The sequence below is a fragment of the Salvelinus namaycush genome, chromosome 3, assembly GCF_016432855.1.
Source record: "Salvelinus namaycush isolate Seneca chromosome 3, SaNama_1.0, whole genome shotgun sequence".
NCBI lineage: Eukaryota > Metazoa > Chordata > Actinopteri > Salmoniformes > Salmonidae > Salvelinus > Salvelinus namaycush.
Window position 1 is genome coordinate 23,966,316 of NC_052309.1, and position 21,908 is coordinate 23,988,223.

General features: G+C 40.4%; 1 protein-coding gene across 1 annotated transcript in view; it reads left to right on the forward strand.

Moving 5' to 3' along the window:
• The window catches only part of LOC120044278 (teneurin-1-like), a 194,799-nt gene that overhangs the window by 37,273 nt on the left and 135,618 nt on the right, over positions 1-21,908 (forward strand). The window contains exon 3 of the mRNA XM_038988885.1: positions 20,037-20,280. Within this exon, the coding sequence (XP_038844813.1) occupies positions 20,037-20,280 (244 nt within the window). The remainder of the gene's footprint in view (positions 1-20,036; positions 20,281-21,908) is intronic.

A 21,908-nucleotide genomic window follows, 5' to 3' on the forward strand; every position in this document is an offset into this window, starting at 1 on the left:
CTCCAATCAAAGTTGTGTCCACCTACATGGATTCTGTGTTATAACCAGAAATGTAATTTTCACTATGTTTCTTAAGTTGTTCTAAAGGTCAGTGGCCTCTCGTCTCATTTGATGTATTGGATGTTAGAGATTAGAGGTCACAGCAGCAATCACACGTACACTGAACAAAAATATAAACCCAACTTCTAAAGTGCTGGTCTCATGTGTCATGAGCTTAAATAAAATATCCCAGAAATTTTCCATACTGGAAAAAGCTTATTTCTCTCAAATTTTGTGCACACATTTGTTTACATACCTGTTAGTGAGCATTTTATCCTGACAGGTGTGGCATATCAAGAAGCTGATTAAACAGCATTATCATTACACAGGTGCACCTTGTGCTGGGGACAATAAAAGGCCAATCTAAAATGAGCAGTTTTGTCACACAACACAATGTCATTGATCAACACAATGCCCCTGCTCAGTCATGTGAAATCCATAGATTAGGGCCTATTGGGTTCATTTCAATTGACTGATTTCATTATATGAACTGTAACTCAGCAAAGTCTTTGAAATTGTGGCATGTTGCGTTTATATTTTGGTTCAGTATACATACCATGTATTGAGTCTGAAGGTGGAATGCAATCCATTGAGTCTTGGTGTTGTGTACTTATGGTCTGCCATGTTTCACGCTCTGACTACAAATTATGCTGGTTGCTATTCTGTCACTTCCAGACATTATTTTACCTAGTGGAATGATGCTTATATTAAATATCATCTTGTATACAGTTGTCAGGTCTGAACTTGATCACTCTTTTGTTGCGGAGAATTTTCCGGATGCATCAGGAAATTCAAATGAACAATTGTCTTCCATTACGAAAAAAATTGCAGTCAGATTGAAGTATAACTACAGTACACTGTAGTACACTGTAGTATAACTGTAGTTAGAGTGCAAAAGGACCGTTTTTTAACTGCAGTCATTTTTATTCAAATTACCATTACACTTTATCTCCTTGATTAGATGTGCAAGTTGATTTGACAGAAAAACATGATGGAAAGACAGAATTGTAATTTAACACTAATGACGAAACTGCAGCACAAGCATAATTTGAATAAATGTTTTCAAATTATTCTAATTAATTAAGCTATCATTTATGTTGATTAATAATGTTAAGAGGTTCACTAACGTTGTACAAAACGTTTTGGTAAAGAAAAATTAAGTTAAAAAAATAACATTTGAAGTTGAAATTACACCTCAATTCAAGAACGACCCATAACAATGCTGGCTATTGTACCATCAACTCAAGAGTCAAATTGTTGTTTGTATAACCCCTTTAACCAAGCTTACTCCAATTTTTATTCTAATGTCATTCCAATCTGGACAATTTACTTAGAAGTAGATTGGTAACAATTACTTGTTACTGTAACGATCGTCTGTTGAAGAAGGTGTGGACAAAGGGCGTGACAGTTACTCTTGGAATGAACTAATAAAAAGCATGAGCTGGCGCACACCCAGAAAATAGTATTTTGTGTAGAGGTGCTGACTAATGGTGAATAAACTGTAAGCTTAAAAAAAATATATATATACACTATATATAATCTCCTAGAAATGTATTGGGTAAAACACCAACGTTTTCGGCATCACTGTGCCTTCTAAGGAGTGTGACTCATTTACTTAGTTTTACGATAATGAAAACATTATCGAAACAAAACTGTCTGAAAACAATTGTCGGTCATCAATTGTTATACCAAAGTATACAGTGAATTCGGAAAGTATTCAGACCTCTTGACTTTTTCCATATTTTGTTACGTTACAGCTTTATTATAAAATTGATTAAAGAGTTTTTTCCCCTAATCAATCTACACACAATACCCCATAATGACAAAGCAAAAACATGTTTTTAGAAATTGTAGCACATATATATAAAAAATAAAAAATAAAATAGTACATTAACATAAGCATTCAGACCCTTTACTCAGTACTTTGTTGAAGCACCTTTGGCAGTGATTACAGCTTTGAGTCTTCTTGGGTATGACTGCACAGCCATTTTCAGGTCTCTCCAGTGATGTTTGATCGGGTTCGAGTCCTGGCTCTGGCTGGGACACTCAAGGACATTCAGAGACTTGTCCCAAAGCCACTCCTGCGTTCTCTTGGCTGTACACTTAGGGTCGTTGTCCTGTTGGAAGGTGAACCTTTGCCCCAGTCTGAGGTCCTGAGAGCTCTGGAGCAGGTTTTCGTCAAGGATCTCTCTGTACTTTGCGTTGTTCATCTTACCCTCGATCCTGACTTGTCTCCCCGTCCCTGCTGCTGAAAAACATCCCCACAGCATGATGCTGCCACCACCATGCTTCACCGTAGGGATGGTGCAATGATTCCTCCAGACGTGACCCTTGGCATTCAGGCCAAAGAGTTCAATCTTGGTTTCATCAGACCAGAGAATATTGTTTCTCATGGTCTGAGAGTCCACTCTACCATAATGGCCTGATTGGTGGAGTGCTGCAGAGATGGTTGTCCTTCTAGAAGGTTCTCCCCTCTCCACAGAGGAACTCTGGAGCTCTGTCAGAGTGACCATCGGGTTCTTGGTCACCTCCCTGACCAAGGCCATTCTCCACCGATTCCTCAGTTTTCCTCTAGCAAGAGTCTCAGGGGTTCCAAACATCTTCCATTTAAGAATGATGGAAGCCACTGTGTTCTTGGGGACCTTCAATGCTGCAGAAAAGTTTTGGTGTCCTTTCCCAGATCTGTGCCTCGACACAATCCTGTCTCGAAGCTCTATGGACAATTCCTTTGACCTTTTGGCTTGGTTTTTGCTTTGACATGCACTGTCAACTGTGTGACCTTATATAGACAGGTGTGTGCCTTAGCAAATCATGTCCAATCAATTGAATTTACCACAGGTAGACTCCAATCAAGTTGTAGAAACATCTCAAGGATGATCAATGGAAACAGGATGCACCTGAGCTCAATTTCAAGTCTCATAGCAAAGGGTCTGAACACTTATGTAAATAAGGTATTTTAGTTTTTTTCTTAATTTGCAAAAAAAAAAAAAACTTTGTCGTTATGGGGTATTGTGCATAGATTGGTGAGGAACATTTTTAATTGAATCCATTTTAGAATAAGGCTGTAACCTAACAAAATGTGGAAAAAGTCGTCACGGGGTCTGAATACTCCCAATGCACTGTATATAATTCCCCCCCAGGATCAACGCTCAATTTACAGTTAGAGATTGGATGGTGCAATTGGCCCTGCCATATCTGAATATAAAGCATCAAACAATAAACAAAATACAGTAGACAAACATCTTATTTTTAGAAACAATTCTCTGATATGTTCAGTGGCCTTTTTTGAAAATGCTTGCAGATAGAATATCAAACCTATCTCTGGTTTCCATACTTCCTTTTTACCTGCGGCTTTCTAGTGTTGCTGAGCTACATTTCCTGTCTACCCAAATCCCTCTTATCTGAAATGATGTCTCCATGGTGCCGCATATTAGCAACTGTGTTGGTATCCCACTGAAGAAGGCATCAAGTTGTGCAGAACTTATTTTCTCTTCAATATCAAATGTGTCACATGGGATAGGGAAGTTATCGGAGCAAGCACTGAGCTATTCCACAGAATGTGCTAAATACATATTTTTGACATGACACAAGGGAGTTGTTCTGCTGATACCTTCAGAGGCCCGCTACACCTTTTCATGCCATGTAGAAGATGGATTCTGGAACCATATTTGTCCAGATCGTACTGTGCGGGCACATTCTGAGCAGTTGAACAATGCACATTTTTTGTGGTTCTAAATGCAGCAATTTATTAATGATAATTAATGTGGTGCGTGGTTGGGAGTAGAACAATGGCAGCCAGAGGACAATGGTATGAACAGTAATGTTACTCAGCTAACCATTGTTGTGCACTAGCTTTACACCAGTCAAAAGAACATGGGGGTGTGAGCATTATCCATGTACTGAAAGGGGGAATTGGTCAAATGAACAATTACAAGTAATTTGTGTACTAATGACCATGACAGTTTATTCTTAACAAGTTTTGTTGTATGCTCTACTGAATGAAATGTATGCAGGTTTTCCTGACACTTCTTTGGTTGATTCTGAACAACCAAAGTCTGGGTATTTCTGACAGTATTTCAGATTTATTTAAAAAAAAATGTGCTGAGCTTGACATAGTGATCCAGTTCTTACTGGATACCAGTCCTCTAGCAGCATTCTAGGTGGGAACAGCTCGGAGCGACAGCAAGGCTGAGGGAGCGAAGCAGCTACATAATACAAGACTTAGCACTTAGAGATACCTTTGTCAGAATTACCCCGCAGGGTTTGCTAAACTAAAGTGGGAGGATGGGGAGTGAAAAAAGAAAAACATCAAAAGTATTCCAATTTGGATAGACTTTCCAGTATGAAAGTCTCAGACATCAGTGGTAGACTGAATAGAAACAAGAGAGGAAAACATTTCACCATATCCGATTGGGGGGGTATTCTACTATTTTCAAAGCTATATTATCATCTACACAAAATCAAAAGATGTCTCTATATATTAATAGCACGAGACACTGTTTTGTCTGCAGTATTCAATAAACCGCTTAGATGGAGACCTACGGTACATGTTTCACCATAGGATAAAAATGTTTAAGATATAATGTGGATGTGTTGTTTATACATACAGATGTCGAATCTTAATATGACCCATTTCGTCACAGGCGGAAAATAATCCTGCAGCAGGAGGATTTAAAATAAATATTTTAAATGTATAATCACCACCAGGAGGCAGCTGGAAGCGGTGTTTGTAGGTAATACAGTAGTACCGTACCTAGGGGGCTATGGTTTGAGGAAGGCTTTGCAAACCAACCGACCTCATACCATCAAGTATCATCAAGTATTCTCACGGATTGCTGGATAATTGTGACCGACTGCCTCTATTCAGTCTTAAGTAGCAAAATTTGAAATGGTGTTTTTTACATTGGATAAAAGTAGAGACTCAGAGCTAGAAAATGGTATACCATACACTACAGTTGAGGAACAATGGGAAAGTAATTCTGCTTTCAGCTGTTCTCACGGTTCGTGGTGGCCCAAATCCCCATTAAGAGACTTGTTGGTGTTTCCTTTACTTTGGCAGTTACCTGTCCTTTATACTGCAAAACATCTAGTAGAAAATACTGGGTGCTAGCAAATTGGCATTTCCCTTGGGTGATGAGTTGAGGTGTAGTGACGTGTTTTGAGTAAAATAATATAAATATACAGTACCAGTCAAAAGTTTGGACACACCTACTCATTCAAGGCTTTTCTTTATTTTACTATTTTCTACATTGTATAATAATAGTGAAGACATCAAAACTATGAAATAACACATGTAGTAACCCAAAAAGTGTAAAACAAATCCAAATATATTTTATATTTGAGATTCTTAAAAGTAGCAACCCTTTGCCTTGATGACAGCTTTGCACACTCTTGGCATTCTCTCAACCAGCTTCACCTGGAATGCTTTTCCAACGGGCTTGAAGGAGTTCCCACATATGCTGAGCACTTGTTGGCTGCGTTTCTTTCACTCTGCGGTCCAACATATTCCAAACCATCTCAATTGGGTTGAGGTCGGGTGATTGTGGAGGCCAGGTCTTCTGATACAGCACTCCATCCCTCTCCTTGGTCAAATAGCCCTTACACAGCCTGGAGGTGTGTTGGGTCATTGTCCTGTTGAAAAACAAATGATAGTCCCACTAAGCGCAAACCAGATGGGATGGTGTATCACTGCAGAATGCTGTGGTAGCCATGCTGGTTAAGTGTGCCTTGAATTCTAAATAAATCATCGACAGTGTCTGAATACTTTCCGAATGCATTGTACACAGGGTACCATTACCGAGTCGATATGCAGTTGTACGAGGTAATTGAGGAAGATATGTACAGGTACATATACTGTAGGTAGGGATAAATTGACTAGGCAACAGGATAGATAATAAACAGTAGCAGCAGCGTATGGGATGAGTCAAAAGAGGTAGTGCAAAAAGGGTCAATGCAGATAGTTAACTAACTAGTTAGCAGTCTTATGGCTTGGGGGTAGAAGCTGTTCAGGGTCCTGTTGGTTCCAGACTTGGTGCATCAGTACCACTTGCCCTGCGATAGCAGAGAGAACAGTCTATGACTTGGGTGGCTGGAGTCTTTGACAATTTTTAGCGACTTCCTTTGACACCACCTAATCCAGAATGTCTTAAAACGGACAAGACAGTGCCGTGTCTCAATCAGTCAAAAAACCTGTTACATTTGTGTTGCAGTTCTTACAGTTTGATTGTCACCAAGCACTTTAATCTAAGACTTTCTGTCATGAAAAAAAGTTCTGAGACATGTTCCCAGCAGGGGACTTATAAGAGGAAAGCTTTCTTTTCAAGATGACAACAGGAAGAATGCAATTCAGGCGCAAATTGTTTTGAAATGCACTTTAAGATAATTGCTCACCATGAAAATGTCTTGTTTTTTTTGTTGTGTTTATCACATTTATATTGCATAAGGCTCTTAAATAATTGTACATATTACATAATGATCATCAGTCTCTTTCATTTTAATGTTGATGTCTGTAGAGATGATGTACATTATTGGTAAACAGACTTATTAAAAATGTTTATGCAACAACCATCTCCTGGCAACACACACTATTTTAATCAGCAAATCACGGGAGATGTGGGTAGACCGAGTATATAAATGTACCGGCTGAACTGTGTTGTCCTTTTGTTAGCATCTTGATAATGAATGCATGATTCTCAATCTTGCAATGTCCCCATTGTTATGTCACCTCATTTTGATGAAACTGAAATTGAACCCCACCATAAGGCTTATACAATGCCCTAGACCCATATAATGGGACCTAGATAATGTTTATTCAGTCTAGCAGCTGTTCTACGATCCCCATGCACCTTTAAACTTTGCTTACACTGGGTATGGGGAGGCCCTGTCGCATGGTTTCGTGCCAGGAAGCATGTGTCCATTGGGAGTCTGATGCATTATCTGTTCTGCTTTCTATTCCCCTTTAAAAAGCATGCATGACACCTACTATATAGTCTATGTGTTCTGATGTCCACTCCCCTTTCAGAAGCATGGAGGGCCATTAGCCCTCAGAGAGACGTGGCGTAGTCTCAGCCGATGACAGCTCTGCCCTTTAACAGCAAGGTTGTCATCTCTCCATGGATGGCTATCACTTCTGAAGGGGCCTCGTGGGAAGTCAGTTAAGTTCTCTCTTTTAATGGAGGGTGAATAATGGTTTGATAAAGTAATATATGGTGTCAATTTCTGTCAGGCATGCCGTGAGGCCTGCCAATTCCATCGGACAGAGAGGAGACCAATTGAGTCTGCCCTGTCAGGCGCATTGGGTACACGCACAGTTAGGCAGACCCCTACAGAGCAGCCAACACCGATCAATACCGCTTTTAATTGTCTCAATCACGGTCTCTTAGTTATTTTCTTGCTCTCTCTCCTTGCTTTTAGAGCTACATCAAGGATGTGACTAAGAAGAAGGGATTCTATTTGTGTCCTACTGTACCCACTACCTGATGGCCAGACCTTAGCTACTGATGAACAATATACCATGTATTTTGGTTGGTTTCTCATACCGTTTTTCTTTGACTCCTGACTTTCCCCGCAGAGCGAAGGGAAAGTAGAGTATTGTCCCATCCTCATAGGAGGCTTTTCAGAAACTTTCTCAAGACAAGAAGAAGAAAATGTATGAGCTGATTATTTAAAGCAAAATAAACTTGAGGAAATAAATAAATAAGTGTTCAGATTTCAGACCCTGTGGAAACAACAGCTGTGTACATGTTGGTAACAGCCAGAAACTGTCAGAAGCTGTCATTTTGCTACGGGTTTTGAAGCTCTGTTTGCAGTGTTTCTTGTCAAATGAACAATGAGGTTATAAGGTTTGCAGAACCTTGAATTAATTACTAGGCTGTGGTGTAGTGGTTTGTACAGTTTGTACAGTGTCTCTCTATTGTACTCCTTCTACAAATAGAGCTGCAGCCACCCATGTGGACACATACATAACCTTCACAAGCTGACTGGCATTTGAGGGATGGGAGCCGTGGGTGTCTAATAAAAATCCCAAATGCTTATCTCGGATGCAAGCTTGGTGACAGTGCGCTTCTGTCTCAAAACAGTAGCTATCTGTCTTAAGTTATTCCCTCCCAAGCTAATCCTTTAATTAGGTGCCCGGCTAGCTCGCTAACCTCAAAAGTAACCAAATGTAACACTGGTAATGTGTTTGTATCTTGAATATCTCATTAGGTGTAAGAACCACAGTGAAATTCTCCTGGCAAGTGCTTTGTATTTTTAACTATCGCCATTATCTACAGTAAGTGAGAAAGAGAGCAAGAGAGACACAGAGTGAGAGAGGCCAACCTTGACATTTGTTGACAGCTCAATGAAAAACTTCCTGCCGTTTCTTCTCCATCCATTTCCCGCTTATGTTCAGTAATGACATTGGATACAGTAGTCAAGCTTTAAACATTTGGAAGGTTAACATGGCTGTTTAAGCCAAATGCTCCTCAAAAGAGATGTATGGATCAATGTCATTAAGTTTGAATTGTTTTGAATTATTCCTGTTAATTACTTAGATTGGTCTTTGTTAGGGTTTGTGTCATTGCAGTTGACAGATTTTATGATCCTCCCTCCTATTCTAGTCTGGCTTCTCTTTCAAGTGTGAAAAGTGCAGGGTTTGTGTACCGGCCAGATAAGCTGGCACAGTAAATAATGCATGTCAGATCAGATAAGTATAAAGAAAGGGTTGCCCATAAAACGAGGCTATGAATCTGAGATGGGAGAATTTACTGGCCACAGAACAACAGGTACACCCAGTCGTGTCAAATGGGCTTTCACACAATGGCCTCTGTGTCTGCCAATCTATCCATGCAGTAAAAGCATGCTAAGGGTAAATGGATAGACTTCCTCTGACCTTTGTATGTCATTTTATAAAAGAGGATCAATACCAGAGCCACAAACAGTGACACTATCACTGACGCACCATCTGGTAGAGAACTCATTTTACTCACCTCAATTATTACAACCATGTCTCTGTATTGTCTTTATTGCATTTAGAATAAGTCCCCTATGTAAAGAGATGACGTGAGCCACACGGTTTCTTAGTAAAATACCTGATGTTAGTTTGCTGTGAGATCTGTGGATGTATGTGCTGCGGCCCTATTATACACAATCACAGATCATCTGTGAATATCCCTATCATAGCGCAAATAATCACATTGTTCTTCTGGTCAGTGAACTAGCCAGATGTCTTGGCATACACATTTGAAATAGCTACTATATGTGAAACATGTTGATTTCAGTAATTATTGTCCATTTCCCTCTGAAAATTGGTTATTTTTTGACATGTTGCACTATAACACATTAATCAATGTCATCGTGCCCAAGCCATGAGTCAGGCATTCAGCAAACCACTACTGGTCCTCAGTTGTTTAGGCTTTAAACAAACAGTCAGGTTTTAAATGAAAGTAAGTACTTATTTAATGATAATATTGCTTTTCTGATTTTGCTAAGACTTTCGTAAAATATCTGTCTTTAACCGTTTACCTTATAACTGCATTTCTCTATATGAATTGCTTTGGACATGCTCTTTAGCTTTCGTGATTCCATGGGATAGCCCCATATTGTTAAGTGAAGTCATGGTTCACAATGATTCAAATATGACAAAAATATTTTTTGAAGTTCAACCCGAGAATGTTAAGTTGTCATGTTGTCTCTATTGATTGAAGTGCCCCAGATTATTCTAGCTAGAAGATGGGTCACATGTGTCTAGTCTCATGGATTGACGTTACCCTTGTGTAGTGTATAAAATCATGTAGCACTTTCTACAGCGGGATCATCTTAAAGCTCTTAAAAGATTCCATTCACGCACCAGGTTACAATAAATGCATTTTCAAGCCCAGGCTAGAAAAGGCCAGGTCAAATTGGTGGAATACGAGAGTATTTGCCTCTGTTTCCTCTTGTGTATTATCCACCATGCATAACTATGCCAGAGAATAAATATATTTATGCCTGAAGAGGATAGTCATATCTTCTTGGCAGAGGTGCTTGAGAGTGTCATACAGTATAAGGATCCTGCTGGCAAATACATACTGTCGACTGAGGTTACCCAGGTATGTGCACCTACATTTCAGTTATTTTATGTCTAAAACAGACCAACAGTGCTCTTATCAATCTGCTGCTCAGTAAACATACAACCCTGCCTGGCCTGTCTATTAAAACAGCAGGCCTTTTCCTTCCTCAGGTCTTTCTCTCACCCAGGCTAAACATGAGTTACATTGACTTACTTGACTTCCAATCCACAGTCAACACAGAGGTTCTGACAGAGTGGTAAGACTCTTGGTTTAATGTACCTTAATTGATCCTTTACCATATGGATACATACATACAAGTCCTCATCCACAGTGGTTAATCAGATGTTGGAGAGGAAATCTAGGTTTATGAGCCGTGAAGGACATCTGGTGAAAGTAAACATGTATTAATGAAGAGATTGAATAAGTGACACTGTACCCTTCAGGTGCATTCAGCTTGTTTTCTGAAGGGAGCCAAGCCAATGGGGAGGACTGTGCAGAAGAAAATGTTCCTCACAAGCATTACTGATTGTCATTGTGCAAGATGTACTGTTGCCAAAAGCAAAAATAGTTGATGTGTGATGAATAGACTACTCCACCTTTGGAAGTAATTGCGGTAGTACATTATACATGGGGTTTTATTTTAGGAGGTTATTGCAGTAGCCTCTGAGGGGTAGGGGAAAGGGAGCCGCTCTTCTGGAGTGCCTGAGAGCTGTGTGTGTTTAGACTCGGCGGTGTTACTCAACACCAGGCATTTTCATTGTGGCTGGCTGATGTACCTTTCTATATGCCGAGAGCAATTTCAATAATAGAGGGTCTTGCTGTGAAAGAAATTGTGTTAAAGCCTTTGGCATTAAGAGCTTTCTCGCATGTTTTGCAAAAGTCCCAATCTGATACTGTATATGTGTGCTGGCTGAACTCGTGGATACCATTTTTGCGTCTCTGCGTGCAGTATGAAGGAATTCAGAGGTAGTTTTGCGAGCTATTGCTAACTAGTGTTAGCGCAATGACTTGAAATCTACAGGTACGCTAGCATGTGCTTCTGTACCTGTAGACTTCCAGTCATTGTGCTATGGCTCGGGAAACATACAAATTGTGTACAGTATTATCATCCTAGATGGTGCATGATTATGAATTTCCAAAGGGAGTATTACAAAACTCATGTATAGCCATGTAAGACTAGGACACACTAAATTTAATCTTCAGAATTGCCCAAAGTTAACAACTTAAAGGTGCACACTATAGCTGGTGCTTTCTTTATGTAGGGACATGACATAAAGTACACCACGGCAATTTACACTCTCTCTCTCTACCTTCTGCTCGCTAGTCCAGCTTTTGCACTCAACAGAATTTTCATTTAAGGCCTCTCTCAGAATCTCAAACTTTCTGATAGTCCACATGTTTAGAGGCATTTCTATTAAATGTCAGGTGCTGTGCCGAACCTCACACCCTACTCTCACCCCTACTCTCACACAAACACGCACGTACACACGCACACACTCAAACAGAGCGGAATGATTTGTCTGCTGAAAATGCCAGCCTTACCTGCTCTTATACAGCTCCATTCCCATCTCCCTCCCTGTGCAAAAGGAAGGTGAGTTTTGAAGTATAAATGTCAATAGTAAGGAAGGCTATGCATAATGCACTGTGTGCAGCACTTGAAAGCAGCAGGGTGAGGGGGACTGCAGGGCCAGCCCTTTTGTTCTGTATTCTCCCATGTCTAGTGAGACACTGAGCCATGCTCTCTCCCTTCTCCAGGTGAAGCTAATGTGCTTCCCCTCGCACCTCAGGTTCCCTTTTAGAAATAGAATAGGTATAACACAGTCAGAGCCCTTTGCATGCATTTCCAGTTTCCACCATTGAAATCAGAAGCATTTGTGTTGTTAAAACAGTTATCTATTAACATTGCAAGTCAACGTGGTGTTGTGTTGTAGGGACAAAATTAAATGGAAAAGAGTTCCCATTGGCTTATTGTTTGTTTGTGCGTCTCACTGCAGTGGGTTGCAATAACACTTGTAGACACATGCTCTGCAGCCAAGGTCATCAATAAACTGCTCTCTGCCTGGACCAGGGTCTCAGTGGGTCAGCTTTACACCTCAGTGTTCCTGACACAGCAGCCAAGATGCATCTCCACTCAGATCTGTAGTCTGATGTCCCGCTGGCCAAATCTCATATAAAATGATGCTGGGTCTGATTCAATCCACCCTGCAGCGTTCTTGTTCATGTAGCTAGATCTGTTTTATTCAGTGTGGATTTATAACGGCAAATAGTTAACCTCCAATCGAAACCATATTATTTTACTTTTTTTTTTAGTAATTTAGCAGACGTACTTATCCAGAACGACTTACCAGAGCAATTAGGGTTAAGTGCCTTGTTCAAGGGCACATCGGCAGATTTTTAACCGCTAAGCTACCTGCCGCCCTCATGAAATATGTTTATACTGCTGTGTAAATTCTGCAGTGCGGTTCTGATTAAATGTGGCTTTTTTTCGAGACAGTGCAGCAGCTTCTCTCTAGTACCATTGTGAAGTATTAAGTTGTCCCATCTCTTCTCTGGATTGAGGAGCCTGTGATGGGGTTATTATAAAGTACTTATAAGAAAGGGTGCCTGTGAAAAGTTCAATTATGCCAACTGCCAAGCAGGCTGGCAGAGTGGAAAGAGCTGCCATGGAAATGCATTCTAATTTTCCTCTTCTTTGTTGTTTTACAGTGTATTTGTCAGGCTCTGGCTGGCTGCAGTCAGGCAGCACTTAGAGCAGCTAGCTTATCTAAGAGAGGATCAGTGAATGGCCTAGTCTTAATAATGCATGTGTACGTATGACCCAGTATATTTACATTTGTCAAGGATAGAGTATGTCTGCAGCAGGTCAGGTGTACTTTTAAGACTCTTTCAATCCTGCGGAGGTTCTGTCTTGAAAGCATGCGCTTTGAAGGAAATTCCCAGAAATGGAGTTGAAGTAAATTGAGGCCATGTTAAAGGCTGGCTTTGGAAGCTCCTGAATGATTAGAGAAGAATGTCAAATTGAAAGCTTTTTCTGAAGAACCTTTCAGAAGTGTACCTACATGTGGAGGCTGGTGGGAGGAGCTGTATGAGGACGGGCCCATTGTAATGGCTTAAATGGAATACATGGAACGGAGTCAAATATGTGGTTTCCATATGTTTGATACCGTTCCATTTATTCCATTCCAGCCATTTCAATAAGATCATCCTCCTGTATCTCTCCCCACCAGCCTCCTCTGGTACTGTCTTTTCCTCTGAGGCTCATGTTTATACCTCAAAGGCTTTGTTTTATATAGCAAGCGTGAAAATAATAGGGATGTGGCTGCGCCAAACGAGATACATTAAACACAATGCCTTGCAAAAATTCATTCTGGATGAATTTTTGGGCAAAGTTGTAGAAAAATATTGTATTTAAACAAATATTTAAATTGAGTGTACAAAACATTTCTGCTCTTTCCATAACATAGACTGACCAGGTGAATCCCGTTGAAAGCTATGATCCCTTATTGATGTTGCTTAAAACCACTTCAATCAGTGTAGATGAAGGGGAGGAGACAGGTTAAATAGGATTTTTAATCCTTGAAACAATTGAGACATGGATTGTGTGTGTGTGACATTCAGAGGGTGAATGAGCAAGACAAAATATTTAAGTGCCTTTGAACGGGGTATGGTAGTAGAGTGGCAAGAAAAAGTATGTGAACCCTTTGTAATTACCTGGATTTCTACATAAATTGGTCATAAAATTTGATCTGATCTTCATCTAAGTCAAAGAATAGACAAACACAGTCTGCTTGAACTAATAACACACAAAAAAATTCTACGTTTTCATGTCTTTATTGAACACGCTGTGTAAACATTCACAGTGTAGCGTGGAACAAGTATGTGAACCCTTGGATTTAATAACTGGTTGATCTTCCTTTGGTAGCAATAAACTCAACTAAATGTTTTCTGTAGTTGCGGATCAGACCTGTACCACGGTCAGGAGGAATTTTGGATCATTCATCTTTACAAAACTGTTTCAGTTCAGAAATATTCTTAGGATGTCTGGTGTGAACCGCTCTTGAGGTCATGCCACAGCATCTCAATCGGGTTGAGGTCAGGACTCTGACTGGGCCACTCCAGATGCTCCCTCCACCAGACTGTGCCTTTTTTTCTCCACACATAGTGTTGTGTGTTCCTTGCAAACAACTCAACTGTAGTTTCATCTGTTCACAGAATATTTTGCCAGTAGCGCTGTGGAAAATCCAGGTGCACTTTTGCAGTGGCTTCTTCCGTGGTGTCCTCCAATGAACACCATTATTGTTTAGTGTTTTACGTATCGTAGACTCATCAACAGAGATGTTAACATGGTCCAGAGATTTCTGTAAGTCTTTAGCTGATACTCTAGGGTTTTTCTTAACCTCATTGAGTATTCTGCGCTGTGATCTTGCCCTTACGGCCTTTCCCCATCTTTCCCTTACGGCCACTCCTTGGGAGAGTAGCAACAGTGCTGAACTTTCTCCATTTATAGACAATTTGTCTTACCGTGGACTGATGAACATCATTACTTTTGTAACCCTTTCCAGCTTTATGCAAGTCAACAATTATTAATCTTAGGTCTTCTGAGATCTCTTTTGTTCGAGGCATGGTTCACATCAGGCAATGCTTCTTGTGAATAGCAAACTCAAATTTTGTGAGTGTTTTTTATAGGGCTAGGCAGCTCTAACCAACATCTCCAATCTCGTCTCATTGATTGGACTCCAGGTTAGCTGACGCCTGATTCTAATTCACTTTTGGAGAAGTCATTAGCCTCGGGGTTCGCATACTTTTTCCAACCTTTCCAGCATGTTTAAATTATGTATTCAATATAGACAAGAAAAATACAATAGTTTGTGTGCTATTAGTTTAAGCATGCTGTGTTTGTGACCTAGATGAAGATCAGATCAAATTTTATGACCAATTTATGCAGAAATCCAGGTAATTCCAAAGGTTTCACATACTCTTTCGTGCCACTGTAGGTGCCAAGCGCACCAGTTTGAGTTTGTTTTGAACTGCAATGCTGCTGGGTTTTTCACGTTCAACAGTTTCCCGTGTGTATCAAGAATGGTCCAACACCCAAAGGGCATCCAGCCAACTTGACACAACTGTGGGAAGCATTGGAGTCACCTTGTAGAGTCCATGCCCCGACGAATTGAGGCTGTTCTGAGGGCAAAATGGGGTGTAACTCAATATTAGAAAGGTGTTCATAATGTTTTCTACACTCAGTGTATATTTGTTTGTCTGTTTAGATTTTGGCATACATTCTGGAAACCATACTGTTATCCATGTTAGCCCCTCACCGGTTTAGAACCATAGATATTGTTCTTATTCTACTTAGAACATTCACAATCATAATTTCTCTGGTCATCATAGATCACAACATATTATGTTTCAAGATTAAGATTTATAACATTTTATTTTATCTTTCAATAATTAGCAACTTGATTCTGTAGTTGGAAAATTACCCTCCCAAACAACTTACCCTCCATGTATCTACAATAATAATTTCCTCCTGTCTGATGGAATTATGTTCTGATAATTTTTTGCAGTCTCCTTTACATTGTTACATGGTAAATATCAATACTCTGAAAAGGGAAATTATGTAGGAATTTAACATTTAAACAGAATAAATGGCCAGTAGATCAATGGAGAGGACTGATCTTATCAGATTACTGCAGGTACAGACTCCAATCTGCATTTATTATATAATACCTTAGAAGTGAGCCTTGGCATCTAAACGCTAATGTATAATAAGCAGAAGTAAAACGTATCACACAGACAAACAAAATCAATACAATTCAATTCAACCTCTTAGGCCGAACGCAGGACTCTGTCATTAGTCTTTCTGTATACAACTGGGAAGAGAACACACAACTATCTAGTTTTGGTAGCCTTTTACACTCAAACCCATGGTAGCCCTTTACACTCAAACCCATGGTAGCCCTTTACACTCAAACCCATGGTAGCCTTTTACACTCAAACCCATGGTAGCCCTTTACACTCAAACCCATGGTAGCCCTTTACACTCAAACCCATGGTAGCCCTTTACACTCAAACCCATGGTAGCCCTTTACACTCAAACTCATGGTAGCCCTTTACACTCAAACCCATGGTAGCCCTTTACACTCAAACTCATGGTAGCCCTTTACACTCAAACTCATGGTAGCCCTTTACACTCAAACCCATGGTAGCCCTTTACACTCAAACCCATGGTAGCCCTTTACACTCAAACTCATGGTAGCCCTTTACACTCAAACCCATGGTAGCCCTTTACACTCAACCCCATGGTAGCCCTTTACACTCAAACTCATGGTAGCCCTTTACACTCAAACTCATGGTAGCGCTTTACACTCAAACCCATGGTAGCCCTTTACACTCAAACTCATGGTGGCCCTTTACACTCAAACCCATGGTAGCCCTTTACACTCAAACCCATGGTAGCCCTTTACACTCAAACCCATATACGAGTTGAAAATGGCAGATTTGGGCACTGATAAGTGCCTAAATTGGAACGCAGTGGCTGTACATAGCGCTGTATGGGTTTTGATTGACAGCCATTCTTAACTTGAGCACCGCATGCGACAATAAATTGCCCCGTCCCTCCTGCTAATCAGCAGCTGCAGGACACAAAGTTTTGGAATGTTCAGATAGAAATATGCTGTGTAGAACTAACATGCCTCTCTGACATGTTGAATAAGGAATAACGTGGGCTCTATTCACTGCTCTATCTGCAACGGTTAAGAAGGTTTTTCAACTGAACGTGGCCCAGGTAACATTACCAGAAGACTATATGAAAACAGGAAAACATTTGGTGGCACAGACAGAAAGGAAAAAGAATAACAAACAATTTATTGACTAAATGTATCTTGCCAATACACTATATCTGACTGGGTATTTAAATCTATTTTGAGTTCATGTGGACCCAGTGACTCGGAATTTCAGCCAATTTCATGACACCACTCTTGAGTCGAGCACAGGGGACTTGGGACTCGATGTTTAGTGACTCGACTACATCACTGGGCAAAACAGTCAATAGCTCTTGTTCAAATTCATTAGCCACCGTTCTACTTTTGGACATCAGTGTGACTTGATAACAATGGCAATGACAAGACCGAGTGACGGAGGTGCAACCCATACTAGGCTACTTTGCGGCACCATCTGGTGATTGTGCTTCTCTCTCTCTCTCCTCTCCTCTCTCTCTCTCTCTCTCTCTCTCTGGCTCTGTGTCTGTCTCTCTCCCCCCCTTTCTCCCTCTGGCTCTGTGTCTGTCTCTCTCTTTCTCTGGCTCTCTGGCTCTGTGTCTGTCTCTCTCTCCCTCTCTCTCTCTGGCTCTGTGTCTGTCTCTCTCTTTCTCTGGCTCTCTGGCTCTGTGTCTCTTTCTCTCTCTGGCTCTGTGTCTGTCTCTCTCTCCCTCTTTCTCTCTCTGGCTCTGTGTCTGTCTCTCTCTTTCTCTGGCTCTCTGGCTCTGTCTCTCTCTCGCTCTGCGCTTGTGTGTCTGTTTGTTTTGTATGTCATGTGCAGTATCTATGGCTGAATTAGGAATTTAAATGACCAGATAGTTCTTATATAATATTATTTATTATATATGTTTGTCATATTTCTGCAGCTGGGAGGAGAATATGATGTTATGCAGAACAATATGTTGGTAGGACAAGGTTATGTATGTTTTTACACATGGAAGTCAGTGATTTATGTTTACTATAGGTTAATGAGGCAATACAAATGTGATGTGACTAAAATGTGGCTAAAATGAAAGGGCATTAAGTTGACAAAAATGGCCCACTATTTTCATCATTTTGACAATAACTAGATTAAATCATTATTCAAATGACAGTAAGGTGACTAAGACTTAATTATATTTTCGTCAAAATGACTAAGACTAGACAAAATCTAAAAAAGAGTGCCAAAATTAACACACACACACACACACACACACACACACACACACACACACACACACACACACACACACACACACACACACACATACATTCTGTACATACATTCATGCAACACACACATCACAACTGCTGCTACCAGACTCTTATTTACTATCGCTAATACTGCACAATTTAAACACTTGCCCCCCAATCTCTCTTTCCCTGATACATGTGTAAATATTGTACTAGAAATTTGCTTTCCTGTATTATTGTTATGCTTAAATGTTTATTCTATTCTACTGAGACATTTTCTTTAAGTTCGTATTCTTATCTTTTATTATTTCTTATTGTTGTTTCAATGTCGAGAAGGAACCTGCAAGTAGGTATTTTGTTGGACAATGTGTACCGTGTGTATCCTGTACACACGACTAATAACACTTGAAACTGAAACTTTTGATTTGATTCTGAAATGTAGCGTGGAATAAGAGTCTTTATAAAGGAATTGTATTATAAAGCTCCTACACTAAAGGCTACAAGTTGCACGTTCTGTGGTGTGAAGACACAACAGGTGTGGTCAATAGACAGGGACTCACTCCTAGCTGGAGTGAATTCATGCATCTGTGATGTTGCAGCAAGAGAAAATGTCTGGTAGACTTCAGTCTGGATGTACTTGACTAAACTCACCTGTCACACTGCAGGGGCATGAAAGCCAGCTCTCTTTGCTGAGCCACTGAACTCAAACACCGACTCATACGTGAGATTGTGAAGGGTGACTCAGGGGTTTTGAGCTTTTTATAGAGGAACAACAACAAAGTAATAATGCAGGACGAAACCAATTTGGTTTCTAGGGTTACAATCCTTATGCCCTTATGTCTAATCATCTTTATTTCATAAGCAACAGGCTTGTCATTTATCATAGCATCTGGGGTGCCTTAACACTCAGGAAAATGTATGTTCATCTGGGGTGCCTTAACACTGTATGTATGTTCATCTGGGGTGCCTTAACACTGTATGTATGTTCATCTGGGGTGCCTTAACACTGTATGTATGTTCATCTGAGGTGCCTTAACACTCAGGAAAATGTATGTTCATCTGGGGTGCCTTAACACTGTATGTATGTTCATCTGGGGTGCCTTAACACTGTATGTATGTTCATCTGGGGTGCCTTAACACTGTATGTATGTTCATCTGAGGTGCCTTAACACTGTATGTATGTTCATCTGGGGTGCCTTAACACTGTATGTATGTTCATCTGGGGTGCCTTAACACTCAGGAAAATGTATGTTCATCTGGGGTGCCTTAACACTGTATGTATGTTCATCTGGGGTGCCTTAACACTGTATGTATGTTCATCTGGGGTGCCTTAACACTGTATGTATGTTCATCTGAGGTGCCTTAACACTGTATGTATGTTCATCTGGGGTGCCTTAACACTGTATGTATGTTCATCTGAGGTGCCTTAACACTGTATGTATGTTCATCTGGGGTGCCTTAACACTGTATGTATGTTCATCTGAGGTGCCTTAACACTGTATGTATGTTCATCTGAGGTGCCTTAACACTGTATGTATGTTCATCTGAGGTGCCTTAACACTGTATGTATGTTCATCTGGGGTGCCTTAACACTGTATGTATGTTCATCTGGGGTGCCTTAACACTGTATGTATGTTCATCTGGGGTGCCTTAACACTGTATGTATGTTCATCTGAGGTGCCTTAACACTGTATGTATGTTCATCTGGGGTGCCTTAACACTGTATGTATGTTCATCTGGGGTGCCTTAACACTGAGGAAAACGTATGATCATCTGTCAATTTTATTGCATAACTATTTTTCAAGATGTGGATTGTACTTTTGAATGATAACCTTGTTAAGTGTGCTAATTAAAATGAAAGAATCCCCAAGGCTCTTTCCAAGTGGAGGAAAAGTGAACGTTAACAAAGTGCTTACTAAATGTCACAAAACTCTCACACACTTATCAAGCCACTCAGAAAAGACTCAACTCTCTCTCGCTTTCTCTCTCACTTTCTCTCTCACTTTCTCTCTCACTTTCTGTCTCTTTCTCTCTGCAGAGCTCCCCAGCAGTCCACCAGCCCAGTTCACCTTCAGACCCCTACCCCCGCCCCCGCCCCCTCCCCACGCGTGCACATGTGCCCGCCCGGCTCCTCACGCTCACGTTTCTGAGGCACTGCAGAGGAACACCCTGCCGGCTCGGAGCCAGGCGATGGACGGAGATCCCACTCAGCCGGCCGACAGAGACAGAGGCCAGCTCCACAACAGCTGGGCACTCAACAGCAACATCCCCCTGGAGACCAGGTAAGCCTTGGCACCTCCACTCTCACCTGCCTAGTAATGGGGTCAGTTCAGTGTGGCAGACACTTTAACAGCTCTGTGGCCATAGTTTCCACAATATGAGTCATGCAGGGCTTTTGGCCTCTTTCCCTCCATGTTCTTAATCACTGTGACACCACCGGTAACTTGGATCCAAAAAATAGCGCTAGATTTGAGAAAGTAGATTGAATGAACATGTTGTTGGCATGAGTTAAGTGTTGCAGAGAGGACCCCTGTGACTTCAGTCACAGACCTCTCACACGTCTTTAATGATTCACACTTGATAGAGAGATGAATAATGGTGTTAATTCATAATGAGGGGTTGGTGGTGGATAACTAAATCATATCATTTTGAAGAGATTCAGGGCTAAGGCTTTTGAGAAGTGAAGTGGCGTACAAATCCAACATAAATAGATACATGATTAGCTGAAAATACTGAAGATCAAGGCCTTTACAAAGCGAATCATCGATTTAACAGCAAAAAGCCTGTTGAGTTCACAATTAGCGTTTATGGAAATGTTGTGTCAGATGTGAATAGTAAAATAGCTATTGTAGTTAGTTAAAGGAAGGTTGTCTACATCTGACTGGTGTCGGAGTCATTAATGACAATTAATGAAGGAACAACTTTTTTTGAAGTGTATCTATTCATCCCAAAGAGGGTTATTGGTTTTTAAATGGACATCCAAAGGGAAAACCATTTCAAGTGGTCACCCTTTATGAACACTCTTTTCTTTTAATAATGTAATAATTTTCGTGAATTCCAAGAGACCAAAATGTGACCTTTATCCCGTTGAGCTTATGAACTTGGAATGAATTATCTTTGTCCTGCTTGAAAACCAGCCTGCCAGATGAGATAATTAGTTTCTCTTTCTTAGCTTTGTTCTGCTAGAGAATGGGAGATGAAAGTAGTTGAAACAGAAAAGACTGTGACAGGTTAGTAGCAAGACTGCTTATTGATAGGAAATCAAAGGAAGAAGCGATGGCCGCCAACAGCTGTGTTGGGTCGAAGGTGAAATTGAAAAGGGTTGCCAAACAATGATGTCACACTGTCTAATTCACTGTTTTTACACACTTGAAAATGGAAAAACTCTATTAACTTAAAATGAGCTGAGCTCTATATGCTTCATGCTTAGAAAATGGCAAATTCAATTACTTCAGACCAAAAGCAACGACGTAAATGTTCTATCCTTATTTTCTATCCTTCAATCAAAACATTTCCCGCTTGTTATTAATGACAAGTCTTGTTTATCTTTAGGTTTTAATATGCAAAGAGGGACCACTATGACAAGAAAACTATGGATAAGTAAATTAATCATGAAGTAGAGAACCTTTGTCAAGATTGACAATTATGTTGTCTGCTTTTTGAGATAGTTTTTTCACTCAAATGTTTGTCCGTGAAATGTGGCGAGGGAAAGGATGAGCCGACATGTTCATCTTGGTGTATGTGTCGCTGGTGTATTTGTCTGTTTCCCCATTGTTTGGTAAACCCACCAGTGCTTGGTGCTTTATAAATGTATTGTAAATTGAAAATAAGCAATCCTATCAGCGGTAAACAACTTCTTTCTGTTGACTAAAAGAAGTTGACATGTTGTCTTCAGAGAAGACGTGTGAAA